The sequence below is a fragment of the Brachyistius frenatus genome, unplaced genomic scaffold, assembly GCF_029030835.1.
Source record: "Brachyistius frenatus isolate BFR_SWC_R1_liver_20210118 unplaced genomic scaffold, ASM2903083v1 Contig_39, whole genome shotgun sequence".
Classification (NCBI taxonomy): Eukaryota; Metazoa; Chordata; class Actinopteri; family Embiotocidae; genus Brachyistius; species Brachyistius frenatus.
Window position 1 is genome coordinate 3,291,760 of NW_027210638.1, and position 14,439 is coordinate 3,306,198.

Below are 14,439 nucleotides of genomic sequence, written 5' to 3' on the forward strand. Positions count from 1 at the left end.
ATTAATAGGCAGGGTGCATCAAAGAATCTACTGCCACTCCAGCAGCATCCCTGGAAACACAGAGAGCAACAGATACTGTATATCAGCAACTTTTTGTGGTCATAGAGAGAGAATTTATAAACAGACAGACAAAGAAATAATTGTGTGAGCGCAAGAGGAAGCATAACAGCAAAGATAGGAAGATAAAAAAAAAAGGTTGCTGTGTAGAAATTGATTTTGGTACAAACAATTTTGTTTGTCTGTTGTCCTTTGTATCCCTACAAATATACCATAGCCATACACCTTAGACACAACTTGTGTATCCTTGATGGACACCCTGATTTTTTTTGTTTGTTTGTTTGTGTCAGAAGTATTAAGAGGATCAAGAGCAACAGTTTTTACCTCACAGTCAACGCCCTCACATTTCTTTTTCTGTTTTGTTTCTTCCTTTAATTTTGGGATTTTGCACATTAGTAGAACTGTATCCATGTGTGTATGTCATCTGTAAATGAATGTGGTACCACCAGTAAGTGTTAAACATATCACTTCTGCTCCAGTGATGCATTGCAATCTTTTCTGACAAAGCATAGAAATTGCCGTGTCCTCAAATGCACTCTTTGCAGTATATGCAAAAAAAAAACTTAAAACATCTCTGTTTGTCACATTTCCAGTTCTGTCTGCCGGGTGATGAGTTGGAAAGCAGTATTAAAGGAGTTTGCCAAGCATGATTTCATCCTTGCCAGCCAAATCAAAACAAATGCTGATATTATAACTCATGAACAGCATAATATTATGATTACTCTGCCTTGAGTTTAGGAATATGATTGTAGATTTTGTGTGTGTCAGAGAGAGAGAGAGAGAGAGAGACAGACAGACAGACAGACAGACAGACAGACAGACAGACAGAGAGACAGACAGAGAGAGAGAGACAGAGAGAAGGAGCACATCTGCTTGCTGTGTCAGCCCATGCAAACTGGATAGAGACAGTGGCTTTGGGATGTGTTGCAGCTACTGTATAATATTGATTCCAAAAGCTTTTAGCGCATGGCTAATTTTCCATATGGGGCCTCTGCATGTGGCCCTGGGCTCTGGATGGGTCAGGCAGTGTTTTGTTTACACTGAGTGGCTAATCCATGTGAGCTTGCTGTGTGTGTGTGTGTGTGTGTGTGTGTGTGTGTGTGTGTGTGTGTGTGTGTGTGTGTGTGTGTGTGTGTGTGTGTGTGTGTGTGTGTGTGTGTGTGTGTGTGTGTGTGTGTGTGTGTGTGTGTGTGTGTGTTGGACAGAGACACTGAGATTGTGTATGTGTGTCTGTGGACTTTACTGATGTTGAAATAGGCTACAGTAGTGAAGCATCCACTAAAGCAAATACACATTTATATGCTTCATGTATTTCACTATGCAGGCTTGGAATGTAATTTTTTGAGAAAATATGTGAAGACGTTTTCACATGGAAATCTACACAGGTTTTGCACAATACACCATGAAAATGTTCCAAAACCAAAATACATGTTTCACATGTGCACAATCACATGTGGTCACATGTGATCACGAGTATTTGCACGTGTGAAATTTATGTAGTTTTTCTGTAAGGGCATGCACAGTTTCAATGCAACATCAGTCAGATAAAAACAATGGAGACATGGGTAAGCTGTTTTAAACTATGTTCCCTGATTCTTAAATCTCATAAAATGTGGATTGGCAGATTATATTAAGAGAGCTCATCTTAAAAGTTAATAAGGGCACATTTTTGATGATGTTCGAATAAATTCCTTTACTTTGCAAGTAATTGTCAGACTATGATTTTCCCACATTTTCTTTATACTTTGTTTTACCAGTATGGTCGTGCAATATGTCTTACATACAAGTCTAGCCAAACAGTTTAAAAAAAAAAAAGGAAAATGAGAGACACATAAACAAAAAGAAATACAAATCAAAATTAAATTCAGCAAATCTCTTATATTCTTATCCAACAGATTTGTCATGCTAATTTATTCTAGCATGTGGCCATCTGAACAAGTTTTTTTTAAATTATATTTAATATGTTTATTTAAATTGAAAATTAGTTGTCAGCTTCCTTCTGAGGTCAGCTCCATTGAAAGAAAAAATTGCCTATTTCAACTGAAGCTTTTTCTGCAGTATCTGAAAAATCATTTTATCCCACACAGATACTGCAGAAAAACCATAACAGCCAGCTAAAACCACATTCTCTATTTTTGTTTGAAGCTTGTTTGTCTTGCCAATGAATTATCTTCATTCAAATTCACTATGAAAGAGAGTGAGGTAAGAATAGAAGGTACAATGAATAAAACTGAGGAAAATGTGTTATGGGACAGAGAGATAAAATGTGTGTGTGTGTGTGTGTGTGTGTGTGTGTGTGTGTGTGTGTGTGTGTGTGTGTGTGTGTGTGTGTGTGTGTGTGTGTGTGTGTGTGTGTGTGTGTGTGTGTGTGTGTGTGTGTGTGTGTGTACATGTGTGTGAATAAGTGTGGCCCTGGGTGACTTCAGTTTGTGAGTGGCCATGACATTTGCTTTACCAGGTGTAGAGGACCGTGAAGCAGGCTCTGATGGGGTCTGTGAACAGTTATCACATTTACTCCAGGCCATGGACTATGTGGCTGGTTTGTCAAAGCAGACTGTGTGTAATCTCTCCCTCCCTCTCTCCCACCCTCTTACAGCATCTCCCACCTCCCTTTTTTCTTGTTGCTCTTAACTTCCCTTTTTCCTCCACGCTCCCTTTCTCTTTTTTTCATGGCCCAGTGGCTGTTTTAGATACATTCTCTCTGTCCCTCTCTGCTTCATGCTACCTCAGCCACATGCTTACCTTTTATGTTTTTCCCTTTTTCTGCCCCGCCTCATTTTTTTTTTTCTTCAGTGTTGATTTTTTTTTTTTAGAGGGGAGCAGATTGGGTTAGCTTGATGGCTTGCAGTGGATTTCAGTCGGGCTCGTGAATGTCCTCATGTAGTGCTCTATGGCAAGGACTTTTAAAGCTTAGTGGATGTTTCAGATACACGGATCTATTGCACTGGATCCATGCACACACGGCTCTGTACGGTCATGAATTATTCACTTTGTTTTCACTGGACTGGAGCGCAAGAGATGGGGTGAAGGGGGGTTGGGGTGAAAGAGATCTGAGCAGAAAAGAGAGGAGGCAGTAGCTGTTAGTTGAGGCATGGGAGCTAGCCTCCTTTTAATTCTAGTCCACTCTCTTAATGTTCCAAAGCTATGGGAGTTTGAGAATCTACACTAAAGCGCCTATATAGTTGGTCATAGTTGGCTCTGTTCCATGTGGATTCGTTAAACAAGATATCGTCACAATACACTACACACGGTAGTAGAGATGTAGGTACATTTTGCCACTCTACAACTATAGGGAGAGATGATAAATGATAATATTGAAATATTTGGCCCTTGGTATGCCAATGTCATTTTTTAAAGACAGATTCCAGCTACACTTATTTCATTAAGTAGTTGAACGAGTGCCAAGTAGCATCATTTACTCAATTTATGCTTATATCAGTAGCATAACACTGAGTTAAACTATACACATATACATTAAAGTGGCTATCTGTAAATATTACTCATACCTGCTTAATTTTTTTGATTCCGAGATTAATCAAATTAAATGTTGTAAAATAGTTGTTACAATTTATGAGACGCAAGTAGTGTTTTCAAATTGCTTTCTAATAAAACCAATAAATATTCACATTTGAAACAGTGGAACCAGTGAATGTGTGGCATTTTCTTTGTTAATTACTAAAACAAATAGTTGATAATCAAAGTTGTTGCAGATATATTCTCTATCCCCAATCATAATTCACCAGTATTTACTGCTCTAGTTGTAGATTTACACAATCATTCTTTTTCATCACTAGACATCCGAAATATTTTCAATCTGAATAGACTTTTGAAGCATGTAAAGATTAAGGTGGAAAGTGGATTAAACAAGTTGAATAAAAACTATACTGCATATTAACTCTGATTCTTTGTTCCTTGTCTTTCTCTCTTGCCTTTAATTCAACCAGATAAGTTGCTCCTTGTATGTAGATCTCTTCAAGTGCTGTTGCCCACACAGTTTATGCTTATATGACGCAAGAAGGATGCAATCACTGCATAGCCCTTCCCCAGTTATCTAGGGGAATCATTATTGCTTATTGGCAAGCCATCTTAGATCCCTTTGCCACATTCCCAGAACTTAATGTGTGATCTGTTGCTATTTAACATGTAGTCAATATACTCAGATTATTTTAGATGTGTCCTTTTGAACTATTCAAGTGTTGCACACTGGGCACTGATATTATTGTGTTCCCAAAATCACAAATGTTAAATGTAACAAAATGTGTTTTAATTTGTTGAAAGATATTTGAAATACAAGATCCCTTTTGACCAGTACTGCAAGGGCACAGAATCACTTTATGAAATATAAATATTGAGCTGAACTTCAAGGTTTAGCATTTTACATTTTCCATACATGAAAGACCTAAAGCCTGAACTCACAAAGAGGCAGAGTGACCTGCTAAATCCTCTAATACCTGAGGGCTACTTGCCACGCTCTTTCTTTAGTGCTAATGGGATTACATACTGTGGAGTGTCCAGCAGTGGCAGTGCACTCACACGCAAGCCTCTGTAGTGTTGAACCATCACCCAACAATTTTCAAGAAAAGTCACAGGACAACTTGGTGTTGATAGTCTGACCCTGGGAGACGAATTCATGGTGCTTGTATGCCAGCACTGACAGCAGCAAACTGGTGTAACTTAAGGTGCTGATGATGATCAAGCAATGTAACTTGGAATACTTACTCGTAAAAGTTATTGCTTTCTCCTGCTCTAACAAGAGCAGTCTCTGAAGTTTTCGATTTCCACTCACAGATGAATTGTACTGACTGAACTGACAAACCTGTCTTTGCAAACACAGAGGACACAGAGCAGATGTGTTTTGTGCATATTTATGTGCATATACTGTAAAGTAGGCTACTTGGCACAGGTTATAGGACTAAAGGTAAAGTGAGAATGCTTTCAAAATTTTGGCCATAAATAGTTAACTTCATACAAAGTGCAACAAACTGAAATAAACATCAAATCAACATTTGGTGTGACAACCCTTTGAAAAGGTACCAATTCTCCAATGTTTGCCTGCTCAATGTTTTTTAAGTTGTGTGGCAGCCAGGTTATTCTGATCATGTTGCTCAATTTACCGCAGTTCTTCTATGAATTTAGGCTGTCTCCATGTGTTCTGTCTCTTCAGTCCCAGACTGAGTTGATGATGTTGAGATCACGGCTCTGCAGGGTCACTGCCTGTTGCAGGGCTTCTTGTTCTTCTTGTTGATGAATATAGTTCTTTATGACTCTGGCTATAAGTTTGTGATGCTGCATAATTTGGGGCCAATCAGATGCCTTTTTAATAGTATTGCGTGATGGATAATGATTTAAAGCATTAAAGTCCCTAAAACTTTTGCACAGTTCAGCGTACTTGCTCACATTATATTATGTAACATCTGCTTTCTTTCATCCCTTTCTTATTCAAGTGCTTGCTTTAAAATCCATCTAACGATAAAAAAAAAAATAATGCTGTCTTGGGGCTATTGTGTCAGCTTGAACAAGGATGGCACTGAGAACACAATGGAGCACAGCACTCAGTTAAGATCACAATTCATATTTTACACAAATGTTTTATGGCACATTTCCCTTGCTTGAGAAGCTCACTTGTTCAATTGGTAGGCTGTGTAACTGCCAATATCTAAGCCCTTAAATGTTTGTTTTACACACCATACAGAAGTCATGAACTATGTTCTGATAGTCATTTCTCTTATCTTGAGCTCTGGATTCATTTGAATGTGAGAGCTTGAGCTGATTAAGCTAATACGTTTAACATGTTGGTTGGTCAATGTAAAAATAATGCATCTTTCCTCATAAAACATGACAATCACTCAAATTATAAAACTTCTCTGGAGTGCCCGCTTCACAATGCATATAAATAGAAATCGAGAGCAGCTTGAAATGATTTCTATAGCACCTAATTACAATCTCGGTCTCGGGGCTTCACAGGGACTGCAGTAAATAAAAACAGCCCCCTTTATGAGAATGACCCTCCATGAGGGGGACAAAAACCTCCTATGAAAACCTCATCTACATGTATGGCAGTTTGTTCTGGCTGTGTGTCGCTGTTTACCAGGGAGGCTTTTGATCAGCGACACCCCACAGATAAAGTGAAGCATGAAGGCCAAATCCTGCCCCACATCGATCTGAACAAACACCCTCCACCCTCCCCAACAGCAAGAGCAACAGTGTGTGACAGCAGCAGTGTCAGATTATGAACATTGCAACATCAACACAAGCAGAGTTCATTAGTCACATTAATTGGTTATGCTGCTACCATTAACACTGTGCAAACACACCTGCAGATAATATTAAAGATCCAAATAATTCATGCATATGTTTGTAATCCACTCCCTCCATTCTGCTTAATGTCTTTAGTATTTATTTTATCTGTTTAAAAACTGCATGTGCTAATGGCATTAAGATGATCTTTTGTGTAAATCACAGATGGAGATGAATAATTGTACACCATTCAAAGAATGTGAATTCTTCATTCTTACTTTATCTCTGCATTGTTCTTAGTTCCCAGTTCTGTTGGTACTCATCTTCTCTTTGTGTTTTTGCCCCAATCCCCCTGTAATCTCCTATTACCCACTCTTCTTTGCCCATTCCCTGTCTGCCACCCTCCTTCCCTGCCTCTCTCTCCCCCTCCCTCTGTTTCTCTCCCAGGCGAGTGATGCATGCTGCAAACGGTGTGTGCGTATAGTGTGAGCGAGAGCCATCGGTGTATGCGTATGCTCGTGTGTGTGCGCGCGCGCGTGAGTGTGTGTGTGTGTGTGTGTGTGTGTGTGTGTGTGTGTGTGTGTGTGTGTGTGTGTGTGTGTGTGTGTGTGTGTGAAAGAGAGAGACATAGACCGAGCCCCTAAAACGGAGCATGCCTCTGCGTCCGGCAGCCGGCAAACATGAGCCACCCAGCCCTCCACGGCAGGACCAGCAGCAGCAGCAGCAGCACACACACACACACTCACACACACACACACACCCCTACACACACCCAGCAAACGACAGCCAGGGGGCCAGCACTGACAGCAGCAGCTCCCGGGAAGAGGGCAGCGGTGTTCCCGTTCCTCACGGTGTTCCGGCTTTCCGTCCCGGTGCAGAGCGTAGCCCCAGTGGAAGAGCACCCATGGAGGAGCCGACTGGCAACACCGTGGTCATCCGCATTGGAATCCCGGACCTGCAACAGACGGTAAGAGCTTGTTCTGTAGCCACTGCTGGAGAGAGAATAAAAGAGAGGGAAGCTGCCTCTCCCCCTTTCTCGCTGACTGGGTGCTTTCTACGTCTGGTCTGTTAGCAATATAGATTGTTCTTTATCTCTTTTAAACATATTCAGTTTCTCTTGTTTTTGTCTTTTTTTTTTCCTGTCCTTTTCTTATTCTATCCGGCACTTTCTCATTTCCCCTCTCTTCGGTATGCACACTTAGTGGCTGTATTTGCTTGCTGGCTTTTGGGGGTTCCACCCCCTCTCCTAACCTATTCCACTGATGTCTCGCTAATAAATCTACCTCTTCATTAACCGTGCTTCAGCTGACTTTGACAACTGGCCACTTAGGGTGAGAGCGTGAGAGGAAGGGAAGGGAGAGGGAAAGAAAAGGCATCAGGGATAAAGAAGGCGGTGAGAGACGCTGCAAATCCACAGGAAGATGCAAAGTAGAGAATCATGACAGTTATACCTGAACTGAACTGTGAAACTTCACCTCCACCTATGTCCTTCTCTCTGTTGTTGCTCTGTGCCCAGGCTGAAACGGGTCCAGTCGTGCATTCTTCTGAATAAAGCAGCAGTATCTCAGAAGATGTGGATGATGCATGTGGTGTATTGCAGCCACTGAAAAATATTCAGAACCACTAGACTGTAACAGTGATCTTTTCTTCCCCTTATTTCTCCAATTTCAGTATACAGTATTCACTGTCTATCTCCTCACAAAGTCACTGCCACCAAGAGTCTCTGTGTTGGTATGTGATTGCTGCAGGTGGCAAAGAACTGGGAAATGTCCACTTCATAAAGGAGTTCATTTCATTCATTTTCCAAGCTGCGCTATTTGAATTCATTTGGATTCGGTTATCATGTTTTGAATAATTGTTCAGGCAATACAACAACAGCTATTCTTAATAGTTTACAAGCTACAGGTTAAAATAGTGATGAACAGAAACTGTTTGCCTAGAACTGTACATAAAAGCAGAAACAAAGAAACATTTGATCATTTATTGGCCATAAAGTGTATTTTATTGTATGTATTCTGTCTTTCTCTATTGCTGCTTTTTCTCTCCTTGTCAGCTGCACACATAATATCATACTATTAGAAATACCAGGTGACATTTTCTGTGATATAAAACATATTAGGCTTGTTATTCGTAATGTGGCTCTGTGTCTACACTTATCGACCCACCCCTCCTCTTCTGATCTCACTTTATCTCTGGAGACGTCCTCTTCTAATGGTATAGCAAAATGAGGATTAAACCTTGACAGCCAGTCATTGTATGCTCAGTTGCAGAGTTTGCTTTTTGTTGGAGGTTTAGTTTAAGTGTCCTTATTTTTTTATTCTTTTCTCCAGACTTTAATGGCAAAAGCAAGAGGCTGGTTTTGTGTAGGTTATTGTTGATTACCTCATTGTTGTTGGCTGAAATGACCCATTGTGTCGTAGTGAGGCTCCGGCACTGCATGCCAGGAATAAAGACAGGAAATAAAAGAAAGGCAGTTGAAAAGAAAGCAGAGAATCCTTCAAAGGTGCTGCAGAATAGTCATCTGTGGAAAAAAAAAGCATTTTTCAGGCAAGCTCACACACGCACACACGCACACACACACACACACACACACACACACACACACACACACACACACACACACACACACACACACACACACACACACACACACACACACACACACACACACACACACACACACACATTCATGCATGCACATATCACATATACACAGACAAATATGCACTGAATGAATGCACACACACATGCACACAAGCATACCGACGCATGCTCTCACATCCATGCACTCTCACACACAAACATGTGCACATGGCCAGGAGTCCCAATCCTATTACCAGGGGACTTACCTTCATGTGCTTATGTAATGTAAAGATGCTCAAAACATCATTAATTTCACTTTCAAGGAGTCACATTCAACCCAGTAGATGGACAAAAAAAAGGCAAGAACACATATGGAGTGACATTGTGATAAATGGAAAGACAAACAGAGAGAGTGCCCAAAAGTCTGACAGACAAATATCGAAGCAGATGACAGATGGCCAGATTCTGACAGTTTGAATCTTTTATGGAGCAGTCAAAAGCGAGTTGTGTGTACTCTGACTGAGCAGGAGATTACACTAGAATAGTCTGCCTGAAGTAGGATTACACATCTCCTGCTGAGCTTCAAGCCTGGATCAGGAGAATGAACCACCATGTGAAGATCACACCGGGCAACACTTTTCCTTTTCAGCAGGAAGGAAGGGAGGAGCATGGCCTCATGTAGGGTAAAGACAAAGTATAAAGTGGTTTCATTCTCGCACTTCGTTTTTCAACCTCTGACCTGTATTGCCAGTTGCCAGTATTTTCCCTGCCTAATTTGCCTGAAGAATTGGTCTTATTCTCAGTACTATTCTTGGATGTGAACTATTATGCATTAAGTTTCCTTAAGGTGGCAATTTAAAGGTCTTAAAGGTGAAATGCTGAATGTGTTAAATGTCCTCTTCTTAGGGTTTGGTGAAGTGGTGAAATGGAATAATCAGAAGTGATCCTATGAGTAGGCAAAACCAAAATTAGTCCTGGGGAACTGAGATGGACCTTTAATGATTTGGCTTGTGATTTAGCCCTGAGCTAAGTCCATTATTACATAAGTGTTGCTCATGCCTTGGTGCAACTTTAATTAGTAGGTAGTAAGAGACAGACCAGTTGCATTAGCACCATTTGTTCAGTGAGGGTATTGGGCAGATTATTTGTAAAGATTGTGCTTTTTTGGCATTATGGGTATCGTTTTGTCATTCATCACATTCAGCTCCACCAAAACTCTATTTCTATGATTGAAGCAAAAAGAGACGGCTTCCCAATACTACTTATGGGTATCATTCATCTCTCAACAGAGGAGAAGGAAATGCAGACATAAATAGTCTGCTTCCTTGCTCTACCTGCATTAATCCACATTCTTCATTTGCGTCTCTTGTGGCCTTTTTGTGTGCATTCTCCCACTTGATTCATTCACAGAAGGTATATTGCTGTCAGACATATAACGGTGTGACGTTAAGAAGTCCTCAAAATGAATAAACCTTACAATGGAAACGGAAAGAAAATCCCCTTTTACCCATTTAGGCCTGTTTGTGTCTTCCTCAAGTCAGGTCACGAAGGGATCTTTGCAGTTTCTTTACTGTGTGGAGAACTTTCTTTGTCCGTCTGATTGTGAAGGTCCCAGATCTCAGCTTTGTTATTTTTGGTGTATTAGTTGGAACTAAAGTACATTGCTCTGAGGATCTAACCCTACTTAGGTGCACATTGTCCTGTGCTCATCTCTGATAAAATTGCGTGTGCGATTCACTATGTTGTACCTGCTTGCACTTTACACCACTCCAGTTTGTGTTGAACTTTTCAATCTGAAATTGTGGTCTTTTCTGTCAGTGGTATTGTGTTTGGTTATCTGCCACCTATTCTGTCTGCCAATGGTGCAGTATGAAGGATTGGGTTCCTAAGCTTCCCCCCATGCTCTTCAAACATTCTCCCGGTCTGCTGCTGTGGATATATTGTCTGAGTAGTTTATTTTCAGGAGCCATTTTACTGATATACTCATCGATGCGTCATGTTTCATTTCAGCCTTTGCGCTTATTAAGCCCTTTTCTCTCTCGTTTGAATACAGTCTCTCGATGATGGAATTTAGGTAAAATTGTGCAGGTATGGGACATGATATTCAAATTATTTATAGTATATATAAATACTATTTAAAAAAATGAAAAATGAAATAGTTTATTTGACTATTGTCTTGCCTTCCCTTTTTTCTATCAGCACCTCGTGTTATGTGTTGTTACCACCAGAAGGTGGCAGTAATGCACCTAGAATCTGTTTTCCAACTGCCAACAACGTAAGAAAAAAAGGAACACGTTGCTACCAGACTCAGGAGTTTTATCTGCTAAAATGTAAGTGGTGGTGTGGAATTGAATGCCACATTGTAAACAGGAGAAACAGCTGTCAAAATGTTTTGTGGGAACTCCTTCAGTTAAATGAATTAACAAAAATGAGGTGAAGTGCAAACTCTTCCAGGTGAAGCTGGCATATAAGTCTACCACAACTATGATCATCGATTTGAGAGCAAAGTTTACTGTGTGAGTGAGCTTCTCTTTCTCTTTTGTGTGTGTGTGTGTGTGCCGGGGAGGGGCACGGTCTAATAGTCAAATAGTATTTTTGCTTGAAATGCCCATCCCTAGAATTGTGGCAAGTTCTTGGTAGTAATGATGTTATTCGATATTACCTTAATGTTATAAACTGCCAAGCTAATCTTACAGAGAGTGAGAGAGTACAATCCTGCAAGCAAGAGAAACTTAAATTGAAACTTTTTTTTCCTATACCACACAAGTAGACCCACGCTAATTTGAAGACAGAGCGTATTTGAGAAGTACTGGAGCTATGCAAAGGCATAGGGCTTAACCCTTTCAACTCTGGAAGTCCCTGTAACAGGACCAGGCAATATGTGTTATCGAGGCAAAAACCCAACACAAGTATTTGAAGACTGACAAGCATGGCCAGATAGCACTATAACTAAAGTGGATATAGAAATGATGTGCTTAATTTCTGTTTAACAATTTGGTAGAGATGCCATTGAAAAAACAATTATTAAGTATTTTTTTTATACAGTTTTATTAACATCAGTTTTTCCTGGCTCATTGTTATATGGTTTTCATTTACTCTATAATATACAGTATTGATTTGAGGGAAGTAAAAATGTCAAATTTTGCTCGAGTTTTTAAAATCTTACTCTGTCCTGGTGATGGGGACAAGGGAACTTATTTTATTTCACAATTCACCCCAGTGTCCTTTATCCAAGATTGTTCATTTTGGCCTTACAGTTGTGGAGATATTACTGACTGAATCTGGGGAGGTATTCTCAGGTCGAAAAAACATTGACTGTCTCTGATGTGGTATAAAAAAGGCAGTTGTGTCATTAGTAACTAGTTGATTACAATTTTAAATTCCTGGTTCCTTAGTCTTGATACCATCAGTTTCTCGGTCTTCATTTTAAACGTCTTATCTGCTGAGTAACTGTTAACCGTTAGGTTTTATGGGATGGCGTTGCATCTTATTCTTTCCACTGATTTCACAGTTGAATACATTTTCTTCCTGTAAAGGTACTGTGATTTCTTGTGGAAATTATACTTCTTGGAGCCATCTTGTTTCCAGTACCTGCTCTGTTGCCTTCTGGTTGTTCGATCCCTTCAGTGTCAGTTATCCTTTCTTACTTAACTACCATCTGCCTGCACTAGTGACCTCTGACTAAACTCTGATGAAAATAAGGTCTCAATTCTGATCCTCTTAGACCTGAGTGCAGCCTTTGATACAATTGACCATGATATCCTGATCTATCGTCTTGTGAAGTTGGTTAGTCTGTCCAACAGTGTCTTAAACTGCTTCACAACATAAATCAAAGGGAGGACATTTTATGTCAGCATTGGAGATCAAGTGTCAGAGAAACATGACAGCTGCTGTGGGGTTCCACAGGGGCGCTGCCTCGGTCCTTTACTGTTCTCACTTTACGTGCTGCCACTGGGGAACATCATTAGAGAGCACAATGTTTGTTTTCATAGTTATGCAGACGACGCACAACTGTACCTCGCCGCTGAACCAAATGATGATGCAGCTATGCGCTCCATCGTTGAATGTCTTTTAGCAATAAATAAACGGATGAGCAATAATTTCCTCAAATTAAACGAGGATAAAACAGAAATTCTCTTCGTCGGCCCCAAAACAAAAAGCGAAATCATAGAAAATTATCTGGGGCAACTTACTCCGTGGACAAGATTAGAGGTAACAAGACTCAGATCTAAGTTTCAAGGCCCACATTAACAAGGGGCCCAACACTTATTTTTTTCCACCTTAGAAACATAGCCATGGTGCGACCGTTTATAAATCAGACAGATGCCGAAAAGTTGATTCATCTCTTCATCTCTAGCCGACTGGACTACTGCAGTGAACTTTTTACTGGCCTACCAAAGAAAACAACAGATAGACTTCAGCTCATCCAAAACTCTGCAGCTCGAGTATTTACCAGAACCAAGGGAGAGAGCACATCAGTCCAGTTCTGCCTGCTCTGGACCGGCTGCCTGTAAGACACAGGACTGACTTTAAGGTCCTCCTTCTTGCATACAAAGCTGTTTGTGGGCTCGGCTTGTTACATCGCTAACACTCTGGTTAACTATGTGCCTTCAAAAACACTGAGATCATCTGCTGCTGGTTTATTGTCGGTTCCCAGCAACAGTCGAAAGAAAATTGGGGATTCAGCCTTTGTCAACTACGCTCCAAAGCTGTGGAACACACTACCTGCAGATATCAAGGAAACTAGATCAGTTAATACTTTTAAAAGAAAGCTCAAAACATATCTCTTTACAATCTTGCCTTTAAGTAGCTACTCTTGAAACTCTCTAAAAGCAGAAGCCATTTTGTGCTCTGGATGCTTATGTAATTATTCTCCAGAAATTTCAATACAATTAATCAAAGTATATAAAAAGTAAGACATAATACTCAAGGTGTCTCAAGCTGCTTCTGTGATGCAGATCTCGGCATAGTTTTTTTTTAACCGGTATCAGCTAAAATGAAGCAAATCAAAATCCTTTTTTGGCATCTATTGTTGCCTGTTCGATACCCTCGACCGGCAAGGGTAGAAAAATGTGCGTTGGGGAGTGAATCAACAGAACTTTCACTCCCTCAACATCCACAGCTGAAGTGCCATAAGGCAAAGCACCTAACCCCCAACTGCCTTTCGGGCACCACAGCTGTGGTTGCCCACTGCTCTGGGTATGTGTGTGTTTGTGGGTCTGTTCACTGCTCACGGATGGGCAAAATGTAGAGGTCAAATTCCTTTGCTTGGAAAATAGATTCTTCGTTTTCTTCCTTTACTTCACTGTGTGTTTTCCGCTTCATCCTGTTAGTGTTTCTGCACTGCTCTCCTTAATGTCACGTCAGGCTGTAAATTCTTAGCTTTACACAGCATATGAGAGTGAAAATTACATTCCACAAATCTGAAAATGTATTTGGTTATACTGTCGATTGAGTCTGTCCTGACACATGGTATAGCAAAATTGCTAAACTGTTGCTGAATCGGTCATTTATCCTTTTTTTCATTAGTAAGGATCAGCATACAAAACATTCAGGAAGCAG

General features: G+C 40.4%; 1 protein-coding gene across 1 annotated transcript in view; it reads left to right on the forward strand.

The window, feature by feature from the left end:
• Positions 1 to 6,914: 6,914 nt before the first annotated feature.
• LOC138622796 (SH3 and multiple ankyrin repeat domains protein 3-like) overlaps positions 6,915 to 14,439 on the forward strand; it is a gene marked incomplete at its 3' end in the record, with an annotated part of 136,071 nt that continues 128,546 nt past the window's right edge. The window contains exon 1 of the mRNA XM_069701848.1: positions 6,915 to 7,261. Within this exon, the coding sequence (XP_069557949.1) occupies positions 6,947 to 7,261 (315 nt within the window). The remainder of the gene's footprint in view (positions 7,262 to 14,439) is intronic.